The sequence below is a fragment of the Helianthus annuus genome, chromosome 9, assembly GCF_002127325.2.
Source record: "Helianthus annuus cultivar XRQ/B chromosome 9, HanXRQr2.0-SUNRISE, whole genome shotgun sequence".
Taxonomy (NCBI): Eukaryota; Viridiplantae; Streptophyta; class Magnoliopsida; order Asterales; family Asteraceae; genus Helianthus; species Helianthus annuus.
The window spans coordinates 173344757-173360570 of NC_035441.2; the positions used below are offsets into that span (position 1 = coordinate 173344757).

At 36.5% G+C, this 15814-nt stretch overlaps 1 protein-coding gene across 1 annotated transcript; it reads left to right on the plus strand.

The window, feature by feature from the left end:
• Window positions 1-2524: 2524 nt before the first annotated feature.
• LOC110879670 (uncharacterized ATP-dependent helicase YprA) lies at window positions 2525-10179 on the plus strand. Its single transcript, XM_022128185.2, has 26 exons — window positions 2525-2860; window positions 2971-3669; window positions 3827-3923; window positions 4037-4134; window positions 4253-4411; window positions 4488-4556; window positions 4643-4765; window positions 4854-5003; window positions 5088-5219; window positions 5290-5369; window positions 5484-5578; window positions 5745-5812; window positions 5926-6027; window positions 6105-6175; window positions 6249-6356; window positions 6453-6528; window positions 6620-6756; window positions 7284-7623; window positions 7696-7812; window positions 8336-8491; window positions 8571-8738; window positions 8828-8940; window positions 9003-9126; window positions 9683-9778; window positions 9863-9925; window positions 10009-10179. The coding sequence occupies exons 1-26, from the start codon at window positions 2702-2704 to the stop codon at window positions 10078-10080; spliced, it is 3672 nt and encodes a 1223-aa protein (XP_021983877.1). The 5' UTR covers window positions 2525-2701; the 3' UTR covers window positions 10081-10179.
• The last annotated feature ends 5635 nt before the right edge of the window (window positions 10180-15814 follow it).

The window sequence follows — 15814 nt, forward strand, 5'->3', positions numbered from 1 at the left end:
CAGCGTTAAGTAATTTTGACTAGTGATTTAACAAAGACGACGAAAATATGGGATCTAAAACAACAAAGTAAACGAGAAACTTATTTTCATAAACATGTTTATGTCTAATCGAAACAGAAATGAAATATTCCATTTCTAATGTTAAATGTTGTAAGGCAAAAGAGAGAAGTCCTTTTGGTAAAGAAACGCCATACAAGGCGTTCTAGTTTTAATGTATCATTTTCCTAACGTTATCGCAATGCCTGTGAAATGAAAATTATACCCTTTGAGATACGCGTAACCACAAAAATTATCTTGTCCATTACCATGACTTTTAATTCCAGCTTAGTTCTGTAAGTTGACCAATATAATCAAAAGTCAACATGGTATATGAATGATTAAACACAAAACTAAAATTGACAACATTGAACACAAACACCACCGGACTTGTTGTTTCCTTCCGGTCTTGGCATCAACACCGGGCTACCCGTCCACTCCCTTTGAATTCTGCAAATTATCAAGGGAATACAATCACTATAAAGGGTCGGTTTTGACTTTTGAGTGTTAATTTGGATTGTGACTACTGACTAATTTATAAGGGTGCTATTAAACGTACCCTTTCTCTCACAAACTTGTGGGAGGGGTCCACCAATTAAAAAATATTTTCCATCTCCCATGGGACCTATGTTGAGATAGAGGGGTACGTTTAGACATAATTTTTTAAAATGATAATGTGTCGTTGTTACTTACGTTGGGAAGGCAAATGAACTCGCACTCGAGTCGCTTGACTCGCCCAATACGTCTCGGACTCTAAGCTCCCCTGTCTCACTCTTCTCTTTAGTTTCCGTAGCAATTTCCTACAAACAATATTAAAACAATTAACTCGGGAAACAAGTAACACTATCTGTGACAAACAATACGCTAACTTATCGAAAACTAAACAAACCTTCTTCCGTCGAATGTCTTGTTTTCGCTCCAATGAGCTTTCGATGGTTCTTTCCTCTATAACGCCTCCGTTTACATCATCATCCTTAAAGTAAAACACAATGTAATCATCTTCCTCGGACTCACACGACTGCCAGCTCGCTGGCGACTCTTGTCCACCTATCTCTACCGTCGTTCCAATTTCCACCTCATTAACAATTGGCAATGGTGGTGGGTTCTGATGATCGGATTCGTCGGCTTCTTTCTTGATGGGAAGTTTACGTAAGTTGAAACATGATATTAGATCTTTCATCCGACATCTCTGAAAGGTGTAGGGAGTACTCATGTTTGATGAGAGAGAAGAGGAAATGTTATGTTTTGAAATGTGACGGTTTTATGTGAATTGTTGAGGATGAGACATACATGGAAACTGCTCCATGATGCTCGTTTGTCTTCTACTAATCAATCCTTTTGCTTTTCAAATTATGTTGTTTCCCTCCCAAATTAATTTTAATTGAATTAATTAAACAAAATTAATGTTTTAAATTTGGATACCATTTTGTAAAAACATTAAATTCAATATTGCACAAATCTGGTTTCCTAGTATAGAATGATTAGAATCATCTATGTATGTATGTGTGTGAAAAATTTTCAAATAATGTTTTGATAAGATAAGTAAGAAACTTAAATAAGAATCAGTTCATTCCTTCGTGTGTGTATGATTTGAATTTAAGCACATAACAGATTTTTTTTTTTTTTTTTTTTGTAATTAAAAATGTAAAATTAATTGTTTCAGTTAATTTTATTTTAAGTTTTCAACTTTTCATTATTGATTAGTTGTTTGGGATGGTTTAATTATGATTTGGCTAATTGATAACGAGGCCTCATTTTTAGGTTTGGATTGAGTTATGTTTAATAGACTTTGTGTGAAATTTAATAAAAATAAAATGTTCAACCGATTTCAATCATTTCATGCATGTTTTGTTTTAGTACATATTGAAATTTTCAATTCTAATGACACTAAGCTTAAAATATATATATATATATATATATATATATATATATATATATATATATATATATATATATATATATATGTGGTGCAACAGGGGCGGACCTAGCATGTTACTAGGGGGGCTACCACTTGACGCTCCGGCGGTAGTGTAAATTTTGGAAAAAAATTGACGTTTTTTCGATTTTGTTATCCCTTTTTATATAAAACGTTGCCCCTATAAAGATTTTCTAGATCCCCGCAACTGTGGTGCAATACAGTTACCTAATGATTATATCTAGTTTCTAATGTTTACGTTATACATCGATGTGGTTTAGTTAATCTAGTTTTGTAAACGTACATAACCAAACCCGAATTGATATACTTGGTTATCAATATTTGAGCAAAACACTAGATTTCCATTGTCTTTGATTTTTCTGGTTTGATATATTAATATTTTTAGTTATGATTTGGTTAATCACTTTTGTGCTCATATATTTTAGTTATGATTCAGTTAATGAGTTTTGTGCTCATATATTCTTCTTACATCAAGATACTTTAGTTTAAAGTTGAAACTTTATCAAAGTTGAAGGACAAAACTTTTAAATTCTCCTCGCAAAGGTTTAACGTGTAAAAACCGGCCTCTTAACTTCCCCGCCAAAACCCTAGGTTTCGGTCATCACCCCTCAACGAACCACTCTCGAATTTGAATTTCCCAATTGAATCGTCTCCAATCAAATTCAAATCCATTGAATTCACACTACAGAACGAATCACTGTTGAAGAACAAACGAACAGATTTGAACAGATGGACGAAAGAGAGACCGAAATCGAAGTCCGAACCCTAACCGGTGAAACAATTACAGTCTCAATTTCTTCAAACAGAACAATTCAAGACCTCAAACTTCTCCTCAAACAGATATTTCCACCCGCAGCATCGCCTCCGAACTTCCACCTGTTACATAAGGTATTTCAATCGTCTGCATTTTTGTTTACTACATATGCATAGTGTAAAATGTGTCAATTAGGGCTAATAACTTAATATATTGATTGATTACTGCAATTTCTGTTATTTAGGGTACGAAACTAAGTTTGCAGAGTCAGATAAGTAGTAATATGATTTCCGATGGAGAGTTTATCGTTCTTATTCCGTTTGCGAAAAAGGACAAGCAGAAATCGGTGGATGTTAGTGCGAGTGAAACGAGTTTTCAAAATGCACATCAGTGTTCCACTTCCAGTTTTGCTGAGTCAGCATGGTCGGATATGATGCAAGATCTGTCTTCGCTTCGACAACGAGAGATTGATGGAAGCGAAAGTTGTCCGCCTGTTGACGTTGAAGGCGCGTGTTCGGACACGCGGAACGAAGCAGATAGGAGGAATTTTGATAGTTTGCTTGATGAGGCAGTATTGGTTTTGAACATGTTATGTGATGATGATGAGCTTGATGATAATGGTTGTGAGAAGTTTATGCTGGTTTTGGAGTCCGTTAACTGTTTGTATGATTTGAAATCCAAGAGTTGTATGTTAAGGAATGCGAATGTACGATGCGGTGAAATGGATTATGCTGCTGGCAGTAGTTATTTGTGTTTTTGTCCGTCTTGGCTGAAGGTTTTGTTAAAGGCGTTTTATTTTTTGAACATCTACTGTGCTTTTCTTCAAGTTCAGCAGAAAAAAGTTACCATGCTTAGTTTGGAGGGAGGCTTGAACCGGTTAAGTAAGTTCGGACCGGGATTTGATTATGCTGATCTTGAAAATCTTTCTTTGCTTTGCCCTAAGGTAACTAGTCTTGTTATAGTACTGTGTGCAAGTAATCATCGTCTTACAAATACTAACAACATATGTTTATTGTGTCAAGTTTTTAGTTTAATCCATTGTTTTTGAAGTGTAAACATGCATACATCATACATTATTACATTTCACTCAAACTTTGCAGGTTATACAATTTGTTGACGATGAGACTGAGTGTAAAAAGTCAAATAACATGATTGTTGTCGTTAAGTCAAAATTAGATACTGAGTACCCAGTTAAAGGTAAATCAAACTGTTGCTGAATGCCAATCATGATGGTTTTTGTTTTTCCGGTTTCAAGTTCACTATGGTTGCATACTTTACAACAAAGCTAACTTCTTGTTGTGCTGGTATAGGCAAGAAAAAATTGTCTACCACAAGAGTAGTTAACGCTATGAAAAAAAGAGAAGGTTCCTTCAAAGCAGATTTATATGCAATTGTCAAATCATTTATGGTATGTGTAGATGTTACATTTCTCTCTTTTATATATATATATATATATATATATATATATATATATATTACTAGTTTGAGAATTTTGGTTAGTTGATAAGAAAAATGTACTCCTGCAGGAAAAACAGGGGAATGAGAAAATCAAATCATGTTCAGTGAACGATCTTTTGCTGCATGTAAATGAGAAAAATGATAAAGAAACTAAAACTGATGCTAAGCAAACAAAGAGAAATTTGTCTGAATCCTCAAGTGCTTTTTCATCCGAAGCATTGTGTAATGTAGATATCATCATTTTCTTTATTTTTCCAGTTTCGTTTTTATCGTTTTCTGTTTCATTAATGTATTCCCTTACAGGCGACAAATCCTTTGCTACCTACAGAAATGGTTGAGCATCTGAGAGCAGGCATTGGTTCTCAAGGACAGGTGTCATCTTTATTCTTACTCGTTTCATTACGTGTCTTTCTTAATTCGTAGATACGATGCTGCATCGTTTACGATGAAATTTTCAGATGGTTCATGTTGAAGAGATTAACGGCCGAATAGCCAACTTTGTGGAGATTCCATCTTATTTATCTGAACGAATGAAATGTGCGCTTAAATCATCAGGGGTCTCAAAGTTGTATAGCCACCAGGTATACAAATTTGGCATCTTTCTATACACACACGCGCGTATTTGAAAGTCCGATTTATATTTCCATCTTGCTCTTGACGTATTTTCAGGTGGAGTCAATTGAGGCTTCTTTGGCTGGAAAGAATGTCGTTATTTCAACTATGACGTCTAGTGGAAAGTCACTTTGTTATAATCTACCGGTTCTTGAAGTATTATCGCAAAATCTTTCAGCTTGTGCTCTGTACCTTTTTCCAACGAAGGTACATTACTACATTCCTTAAGTTTTATCAAGCATCATTCACTTATATGGTTTCTTTACTTTACTTTAAATCAAATGTATGCAGGCTTTAGCACAAGATCAACTAAGAGCATTACTATCTATGACAGTAGGTTTTGATGTAGGTTTAAACATTGGAATATACGACGGTGATACTGCTCAGGAAGATCGATTATGGTTGCGCGATAATTCTAGACTGGTAATTTTCGTAATTTGTGGATTTTGAAACAATGCGATTATTTACTAAGTTTTTACAAACTTCTTTGTAGTTGATCACAAATCCTGATATGCTTCACATGTCAATCTTGCCATTACATAAGCAGTTTGAGCGATTCTTATCTAACGTCAGGTTATGTTTCCAAGTTATTTCTTGTCTTTATGTGTAGAGACAAGGTTTTTTTTTTTTTTTTTTTTTTGTCTTTTTTATAAATAATCTTGGCCTTATACTAAACTTATGTATCAGGTATGTGGTAATTGATGAAGCTCACACATATAAGGGAGCGTTTGGATGCCATGTGGCTCTTATTTTAAGGCGCTTTCGCCGGCTTTGTGCTCATGGTATATAATTGATTTACTCTAATCGTATAAAAAGTCCTATAGTCGTATAAATGTACCAATATCCGAATTTAGCATTTGGAAACCGGGATCTGAATGTGAAATGCTAAACGGTTGTACAATGTGTATATAATATATATACATTCAGATGCTGCTTTCATGTTTGCAGTCTATGGGAGCGATCCATCATTCATTTTTTGCACTGCAACATCAGCCAATCCCAGTGACCATGCAATGGTAAGATATAAACAAATATATATAGTTTGTTTAGAAACTTGATTTTATATTCTTTCTATACATTAACAGAACTGTTAGTTGCAGTATAGTGATCATTTTCTGTTAACCGTTAGGATCTTGCGAGTCTACCAACAATGGAGTTAATTCACAAAGACGGCAGCCCTTCGGGCCCCAAACTGTTTGTCCTCTGGAATCCTCCTTTACACATGAAAACCGTAAGATTTGTTGATTTGGGGGGGGGGGGGGGGGGTTCTAGTTACAAGGTGCCAATTGTTTCTTTATTTGACTACAGGTAACCAAGAGAACTAGAAGTAAGACAAATACCATCCAATATGACAGAACCGTTTTTGCTGGTCGTTCAAGGTACAGGGCTATCTGTATAACACATGTGGCACATAAAATAGTGGTTCAGTGATCGGAACATTTGTTTTTGCAGTCCAATCTTGGAAATTTCATGTCTTTTTGCAGAAATTGTTCAGCATGGACTTCGGTGCATTGCGTTTTGCAAAACACGCAAACTGTCTGAACTTGTATTGAGCTATACGTAAGTGTCCCTTTTCTGCATCACAGTTTTCCTTTATATGATAAATCAATAATTGTCATGCACCTGATTTGAGGAGTTATGATTGCTTGTGGTAAGGCGTGAAATTCTTCAGAAGACCGCACCCAATCTTGTAAATTCCATATTTGCATATCGAGCTGGCTATACTGCTCAGGTTAATAGATTCGACTATTCATTCTCTTTTTGTTTTCAAAATACATGAAGATGTGCTTTTAGGATGGCGTTTTAAGTAAATGATTAAACAGGATAGGAGAAGAATCGAGAGTGAGTTTTTTGGCGGGAAAATTTGCGGTGTTGCTGCTACAAATGCACTTGAGTTGGGGATTGATGTTGGGCATATTGATGTCACCCTACATCTAGGTTTTCCTGGTAGTATAGCTAGGTACGCGGCTGGATTCTGTTTATTTTTATATTAGAGTAAAATGCCATTTTCGTCTCTGAGGTTTGGCTACTTTTGCGACTTTCGTCCAAAGGTTTGTTTTTCTGCATCTGGATCCAAAAAGTTTGAAATCTTGCTATTTCATCCAATTCGTTAACTTCATTCATTTTTCTCCGTTAAGTCAGGGGTGTTTCGCTTTTTTGTTAACTTAAAGGGCTATTCGGTTTTTTTCACTTTATGTACAAGCATTTAGCATAATGTACAAGTATTCAAAAGACCGAATTGCCCTTTAAGTTAATAAAAAAGACGAAAATGCCCTGACTTAACGGAGAAAAAAGGGATGGAGTTAACAAGCCGGATGAAAATGGCACGATTTCAAACCTTTTGGATGCAGATGCGAAAAAACAAACCTTTAGACGAAATTTGCAAAACTTACCAAACCTTAGGGAAGAAAATGGCATTTTACTCTTTTTTTAATCTTTCCGTTCTTTTCTATGTTCTCACCAATACCAGTTATTGTAATTTACTAGCTTATGGCAGCAAGCTGGGAGGTCTGGAAGAAGGGAACAACCGTCACTTGCTATATATGTTGCATTTGAAGGACCTCTTGACCAATATTTTATGAAGTATCCTCATAAACTATTCAGAGGCCCAATCGAATGTTGCCACGTGGATGCAAACAACCAGCAGGTGCTTGAACAACACTTGGTCTGTGCATCTCTTGAACATCCACTAAGTGTTGTTCATGATGAAAAATACTTTGGTCCATCTCTAAAATCTTCCATACTGTCACTTAAAAGTAAGGGATACGTTACTACCGATCCCTCCAGGGGCCCCACGGCCGAAATTTGGAACTACATTGGGCACGAGGTATATAATATCCGAAATTAATTATGTTGATTAAATATCTAAACTACCTTCGCTAATGGTTTTTTTTACTAGAAATTGCCTTCCCATACTGTTAGCATTCGTGCAATAGAGTCAGAGAGATATAAAATAATCGACATGAAAAACGACAAACTTCTAGAAGAAGTAGAAGAGAGCAAAGCTTTCTTTCAGGTGGTTATGGGGATATTCTTTTGATATATGAAATAGATGTTTATATATATTAGACTAAAATGCCATTTTCGTCCCTGAGATTTGGCCAGTTTTGCGACTTTCGTCCAAAGGTTTGTTTTTTCCGCATCTGCATCCAAAAGGTTTGAAATCTTGCCATTTTCATTTGGCTCGTTAACTCCATCCATTTTTCTCCGTTAAATCAGGGGTATTTCCGTCTTTTTGTTAACTTAAACGGCTATTCGGTCTTTTTCACTTATTATACAAGCATTTAGCATAATGTACAAGTATTGAAAAGGCTGAATTGCCCTTTAAGTTAACAAAAAAGACGAAAATACCCCTGTCTTAACAGAAAAAATAGATGGAGTTAACGATCCGAATGAAAATGGCAAGATTTCAAACCCTTTGGATCCAGATGCGAAAAAACAAACCTTGGGACGAAAGTCGCAAAACTGGGCAAATCTCAGGGACGAAAAATGGCATTTTACTCTTATATATATTAATCTTACGGTAACTAATGTTTCAGGTGTATGATGGTGCTGTTTATATGCAGCAGGGAAAAACCTATTTAGTCAAGAATTTGGATTTATCTACTAAAATTGCTTTGTGTCAGGAAGCCGACTTGAAGTATTACACCAAGACTCGTGATTATACCGATATTGAAGTAGTAAACGGTCACATTGTAAGTTTGAGCCTAAATTATCCTATAAATAAAATAGCATTAATACTTATCCAAATTCTAATAGTGTAAGATATTTTAGGCCTACCCAGTTAAGATTTGTAACATTCAGAAATCAAAAACAAACGCCCAATCAAACCCATGCAAAGTAACTACTACATGGTTTGGATTTAGACGTATATGGAAAGGAAGCAACCGAGTATTCGATACAGTTAATTTATCACTTCCTAGTTATACATACGAGTCACAGGTACGTTTTTCAGTTTTTGCCTCTGGTGATGTTATTAATCTTGCTTTGTTGACGGTTTAATTATATTGTAATGACTCTGATTTGAGTAGGCTGTCTGGATCCGGGTCCCACAATCAATAAAAACAGCTGTGGAAACAGAAAACTATTCGTTTCGTGGAGGCTTGCATGCTGCTGGTCATGCACTTCTGCATATCGTGCCTCTGTAAGTCTATTTACATAATAGTGTTTGATTGAATTATAATTAACGGTCTTATTTGAACGCAGATATATAATATGCAACTCATCTGACTTGGCTTCAGAGTGTGTAAATCCTCATGACACTCGTTATATTCCTGAAAGAATTCTACTTTATGATTCCCATCCTGGAGGAACAGGCATTTCAGCACAGGTGAACATAACCTTTTTTAAGAAAAAGTTATATGTTTCCTTTAAATAAAAGAGTAAATTCCCATTTTCGTCCCTGAGGTTTGACCACTTTTGCGACTTCGTATAAAGGTTTGATTTTCCGCATCTGGATCCAAAAGGTTTAAAATCTTGCCATTTTCATCCTACTTGTTAACTCCATCCATTTTTAACATTAAGTCCAAGGGTATTTTCGTCCTTTTACCTATTTTTTAATATTATAAGAAAAGTCATAACTAGAAAGTCAACAGAGGTGGATTTTTGTTTCTTAATAGTGTTTTTGTTTTAATAAAAAATGCCTAAAAAGACAGAGATACCCCTCATTTAATGGAGAAAAATGGATGGAATTAACGAGTCAGATGAATATGGCAAGATTTCAAACCTTTTGGATCCAGATGCAAAAAAACAAAACTTTGGATGAAAGTCTCAAAAGTGGTCAAACCTCAGGGGACAAAATGGCATTTTACTCTAAATAAATTTCATGTTTTTATAAAGTTTGTATGTTCAACATTGAAATATCACATATGTATAACTAAATGTAGGTTCAACCTATTTTCACTGAACTTTTAACTGGTGCATTGGAACTTATAACATCTTGCTGCTGCTCTGGGGACACTGGTTGCCCCAATTGTGTTCAGGTCGGTACTACTTACTGATATTGATTATATTGTTTTCTTCTATATATAAAAGTGTCAGCTTATTGTTCATTTGTTGTATGTCAGAATCTTTCTTGTCACGAATACAATGAAGTTTTGCACAAAGATGCAGCCACAATGATCATTAAGGTTGGTTTATGAGCATTAAATTTTATATTTAAGAGAAATTGTTGTATATGTGTTTGTTTGCTAATTATGTCATGTTCTTGCAGGGTGTTTTAGAACTGGAGAAATCAAATTTTGGAGATCCTTGTAGTTCCTCTAACGAGGGTCATTCTATATAAAATCAGTTTTTAGTAAAGAACCGCAAGAACCATGTAAATACTTGTACTATACATGTTGATTTAATTTAAACGGTCGTATAGCCCACCGTCTTTTCTCTCCCTCATTATACTTGACCAGTGTCATGTCCAAGTGTTTCTTTTGTTCTTACGGCTTTCTTCCTTAAAATTGGTTATTTATTAAGCACGTCTCGATGTATATATTACGTTTGTTTGTGGGTTTTCAACTTTCATTTTGTTCTTAGATCTAAATGAAAGTTGAAAACCCACAAACAAACGTAATATATACATCGAGACGTGCTTAATAAATAACCAATTTTAAGGAAGAAAGCCGTAAGAACAAAAGAAACACTTGGACATGGATGTATTTTTTTACTTAGGTCTACATATCTTTTTGGTTTCTTTTTACTTTCTTCTACTTAGGTTTATGGATGTATTTTTTTACATCTCTAGTCTGGTTTGTGGTATCCCTGTTCACAAGTTTGTTAAATGTTAACTACTAGGTGATGCCCGGCCCGGGGCGATAGCCGAACAATTCTCAACCAATTAAAAAACAGTACTATAGTTTTGATAAAAATAAAAGAGTTAATTACTGTTTTCGTCCCCGTAGTTTGTCAAAAATCACTATTTTAGTCCATTAGTTTAAAAATTGTGATTTCAGTCCCTGTGGTTTCACTTGTGTAACCATTTTAGCCCCTATGGTTTCACTTTCGTAACCATTTCAATCCATTTATTCTGTAAGTACAGGGACTGAAATGGTTACGAGGTGGACTGAAATGGTTATGAAAGTGAAACCACATGGACTGAAATCGCAATTTTTAAATTAATGCACTGAAATAGTGATTTTTCACAAACCACAAGGACGAAAACAGTAATTAACTCAAAATAAAAAGTAAAAAGTGTTAGGCGGCTTTTTAACACGATTTTCAGCTAGGGCAAAGTCATATTTTTATTTTTACTTGGGCGAAAATCATTTTTTTTCCCGAGGGTAAAATCCTAATTTTTAGTTAGGGAAAAACCATAGTTTTATTTTTCACGGGGGGCAAAAATGTAATTTTGAATTGAGGGTGATATCGTAATTTTGAATCGAGGAGAAATTCATAAATTTTAGCTGGGGGCAAAAGCATAAATTTATTTTGAACTGGGGGCAAATACGTAATTTTAAACTGTGGGAAAAAACCGTAATTTTAAAGTAAGTATAAAATAATAAACTGGTGTAAATTCGTAATTTTGAGCCGGGGGAAGAACAAAATTTTATTTTGAACTGGGGCGAAAACGTAATTTAGCCTGAGGGTAAAAGCGTAATTTTTTTACCGAGGGCGAAATGGTATTTTTTAGCTCGGGGCAAAAGGGTAAATGTATTTTGAAGCTGGGGCAAAACCGTATTTTTTAACGGGGGGCAAACCTGTAACTTTAAAGTGAGTATAAAATAATAAACTGGTTGCTCCAATGGGTATTGCTCGCCGCCCATTTGAACCAATGGCAGAGAAACACTATTCCGGGGCAAAACCATAATTTTAAACCATGCGTAAAATAATAAATTGGTTGGTCTAATAGGGGAGGAGCGGCCGCACATTTCAGCCAATGGTTGCGAACTACTATACCCGCCAATGGGAATTGTATTTGTTGAATTAAGGAAAATATTCAAATTACTATTACATCATCTATTTAGTTTTCATTACAAAAGTCTACCTCCATATTTTTCCTTTTGTCGAAGCTACTCTCCACGAGTTCATGTTACAGCTATCTTTATCCTATTTAATACTTCTTTGTATATGAAATGCATATTTGCCGTTCTAAAAAATATACATATAAAATGCATATATCGTGGGTTATCAACGTCTTATAAAATGTGTTGTAAAACAATAATCTATTAAAATGTATGCTGTAATAAGAATGAAGAGAAAAGGCAAAGCTAATTTCATCGAATATGTATTTATGTACTCTTCATATTCTTAATACGTTTAGTAAATAAACAGAATAAAAAATATTAAAACCTTAACATATAAATAGAAGAGTATAACTTTAAGAAGTTTAAGCAATAACAATATATTCAATATATTTGTGGAGGTATTGTTAAATGAACCTAAAAATATTAAAACCTTAACATATAAATGGAAGAGTATAACTTTTAAGAAGTTTAAATATGTAATAATAATATATTCAATATTTTCGTGGAAGTATTGTTAAATGAACCTAAAAAATAGGGTTATTGGATTTTAATAATCCTAAGTTTTACCAGTTGTCCGATGATAATCCCAACTTTAAAAATTCCCTCCAATAATCCCAACTTGTAAAAGTTTGGCCGCCATTGATCCTTTTCAAACATATAAGAATTTAGTCTCCTCAATAGATTCAATTACACCTTAGGACTCCTTAATTGATTTAAGTGCACCTATGTCAGAAAAAGGATCAATGGCGGCCAAACTTTTACAAGTTGGGGTTATTGGATGGAATTTTTAAAGTTGGGATTATTATCGGCCAACTAGTGAAACTTAGGATTATTAAAATCCAATAACCCTAAAAAATATTAAAACCTTAACATACTAGATGTTTACCATTGCCACGCGTTGCGGCGGCAACATCAAGTCTGTGACTTCGTCACATACATTACGATAATAGTATGAACATGTGATGCCCACGCGTGACGTGGCACAATTTTGACTTTATTACACACGTTACGTTAGTGACATGAACGTGGTTAAGTATAAATATAAAGAGTATAATGTCTCGCACATTGCGATATAAAGTCGTAAAAATACCTTACTTCTTTCTTCGTTTCTGAAACAAATCACGAACACTCAACTTCTATTACTCACAATTACCTCAACAACACACACATATATACTATATTTTGTTTTATACAAACAGCAACAGTAATATTCAACGATAACAGCAAGAAACATCAATTCTTTTTCAACCTGCAAGTTCATATATATCATTAATTTCCATTTTTGAAAAATTCAAAAAAAAAAAAAAAAAAAACCTGCAAGTCCACCGTATGTAATGCCTTTGAAAAACAAAATACAATATTAAGAACATATATTGCATTTCGATTCCTCCTCCTCCGGTGGCGTTAGCACCAGTGTCGTCTTGCGTCTTCTCCGGCGGTGGACTGGAACCCCAACTGGTAGGAATCGCAGCTATGACTCCGACTGTCGTCTATTCACTGTTGAACTCTCTTCTCCGTCATCTAAGCACCCTACGTCGCCGCCAAGTGCCTGAACCCTAACCCGCAGTCAACATCCCCGTGACCCGTCGTCGCCATGGACCACGGTAACCACCGTCTAACACAGTTGCACGCTACCGAACCCTAGCCGCTGCTTGTGGTTGTCTGAATCAGAACCATCTCGATCTTCGTTTTTGGATGGAGGCAACGGTGAGAGAGGGAGAGAGAGGTGAGTCGTGGTGCTGGGGGCAGTGGGGTGGGGATGATGATGGTGGTGGTGTGTGAAAAGAGAAAAAGAAATCACTGAAACAAAGGGCAACAATGTAATTTCCAACTAAGGGTAAAAATGTAATTTAGTTGGTACACCGACATTTTCTTTTAAGATTATATAAATAAATGGAAGAGTGTAATGTAATAACAATATATTCAATAAGTAGGAAGTTAAGTCTTAGGCGCAATTAAGTCATGTTGTTGACAGTTAACATCCAACTATACTAAAAATATTGTTAGATTTTAATTTTTTTCCATAAAAAAATAAATATTGTTCGCTTAAATTACAGATCTATAATCGTCACCTCACTTTTACTTTCAACTACTCTAAAACCTTTTAACCAGCACTCAACTCAAGTAGGGATAATGTCACGGGGTTAGTTTTCGACCCCCGTGTGGCGTCCCCAAGTCCCGGGGACAAGTCAATCCATCCCGCTTCTTTGTGTGGGTCACTGGTTTCGTCCTGCCTTGGACTCATCAGGAGAGCGGCGTCAGCTCTCGACCAGTGGTGCGTTCGTCGTTTGCACGACTAGGCACGTACACCTCTTCATTGACACTGACTCCGTCCCCCGATAAAGTCCAGGACTAGCCAGTAACCCAAGCGTTCAAGCACAGCCCATAGCATTGTGATCTTCAAACATTTGGCCCGTGACAATAAGCTCGAAACCGGTACAAAAAATACCGGTGCTGAAAATCGCCAAATATGAGTACCGGTACCAAAAATGTTCAGTATGGTACGATATTGATATTTGTGTGTAAAATTTCTGGTACCGTACCGAACTGAAAATACCGGTATTGTAAACTCCAAAAAATGGGTACCGAATCAGTAACGAAATATTTTGGTACCTATACCAAGTTTCAATGTTCATCCGTAATCTCAAGTATCCTAAAAGTATTTTTCTTTTCTTTTTTCTAATAAAAAATAAATTATAAGATGATGGGTAATTGGGTAGGTTGTTAGACTAAGGTGGTGTTTGTTTTTTTTCAAAAAGAGCTTCCTGCCTCTTCTGTCTGCACCGTGCAGACGCGGGAAGATGTTTAGCCTCAAAAGAGTGTTTTTTTTTTTTTTTTGAGAAGTGCTTTCTGTCTCTCCCCAGCCTCTTCATGAGGAAGTGATAAAACCAAAGCTTCTCCAAGAAGAGCTTTACCTCTTCTTGGCACCACCTCCACCTCCACCCATGCTCCGCCCCTGCTCCGCCACCACCACCACTGCTCCGCCACCATCATCATCATCACCACCCCTGCTCCGCCACCACCACCTCCACTCCGCCACCACCTCCGCTGCTCCGCCACCACCACTGCTCCGCCATCATCATCATCATCACCACCTCCGCTGCTCCAGCCTCCACTCCGCCATCACCTCTGCTCCACCTCCACTCCGCCACCACCTCCGACATCATCATCAACATCACAAACAAAACCCCCACATCAAAACCCCCAAAACGAAAACCCTAAAAGCGAAAACCCTAAATCGATCGGAAACGAACACCCCAAATCGATCAAAGTTCAGCGAGTCCGGTCGACCTCATGTTCAGCGACTCCGGCCAGGTGTGAAGGCGGAGGTGGTGACGGTCGTTTTGTTCGATTCGTTGCAGGCTCGGTGGTTGTGATGATGGCGGTGGAGGTGGTGACGGTGGTTGTGATGATGGCGGTGGTGAAGTGGTGGCGGTGGCGGTGGTGATGATGGCGGTGGTGCAGATTGTAGAGAGAGAGTAGAGAGGGAGTAGAGAGAGAGTGGAGGTGCAGATTGTCTGTGTGGTGTGTGTTAAAACCTAGAAGAAGAAGAGGTTTTATATAAAAGAAAAAACAAACCCTCTTCTCCTTAAGAGCCCCCCAATCTCCCTCTCTCTCCTCTTCTCTAAATGGCCCACCACAAACAACAACCCATTATGGGACCTCGTGGGAGGCAGCGCCGTACCCGCGACCTTACTGTCAAACACTACTTGCATTAGACTACGGGGTATGGTGGGGCTTGGGTTGGACATTGGTTGACACGTGGAATGGGGTGGCAGACATGAGTAAACCCACAAGAACACACGGTATGGTGGGGCGGGAGTTTTGGGGGCGTGGGTTTGGTAGGCTTGTGGGCTGACCCGCTGGGAAGACCCAATATGATTTAAAACACAAATTTAATTTTTTTAATATTTTTAAATACAGAAAATTACAAAAAAAGAAAATTACAAAAAAAAAACATTCCTAACTTTTATATTTGCTTTATTTAAAAAATCACTAAATTTTGTAAGTTGGGTGCTTATCTCGCTCCATTTTGAGGATAAGCTATCGTTTTCACGATAAGTC

Coding starts and splice junctions, on each gene's coding strand:
- LOC110879670 (XM_022128185.2), top strand. CDS start 2,702: ATGGACGAAAGAGAGACCGAAATCGAAGTCCGAACCCTAACCGGTGAA. Junction 4,557..4,642: donor GCATTGGTTCTCAAGGACAG/GTGTCATCTTTA, acceptor TGAAATTTTCAG/ATGGTTCATGTTGAAGAGAT. Junction 6,176..6,248: donor GTTTTTGCTGGTCGTTCAAG/GTACAGGGCTAT, acceptor TTGTTTTTGCAG/TCCAATCTTGGAAATTTCAT.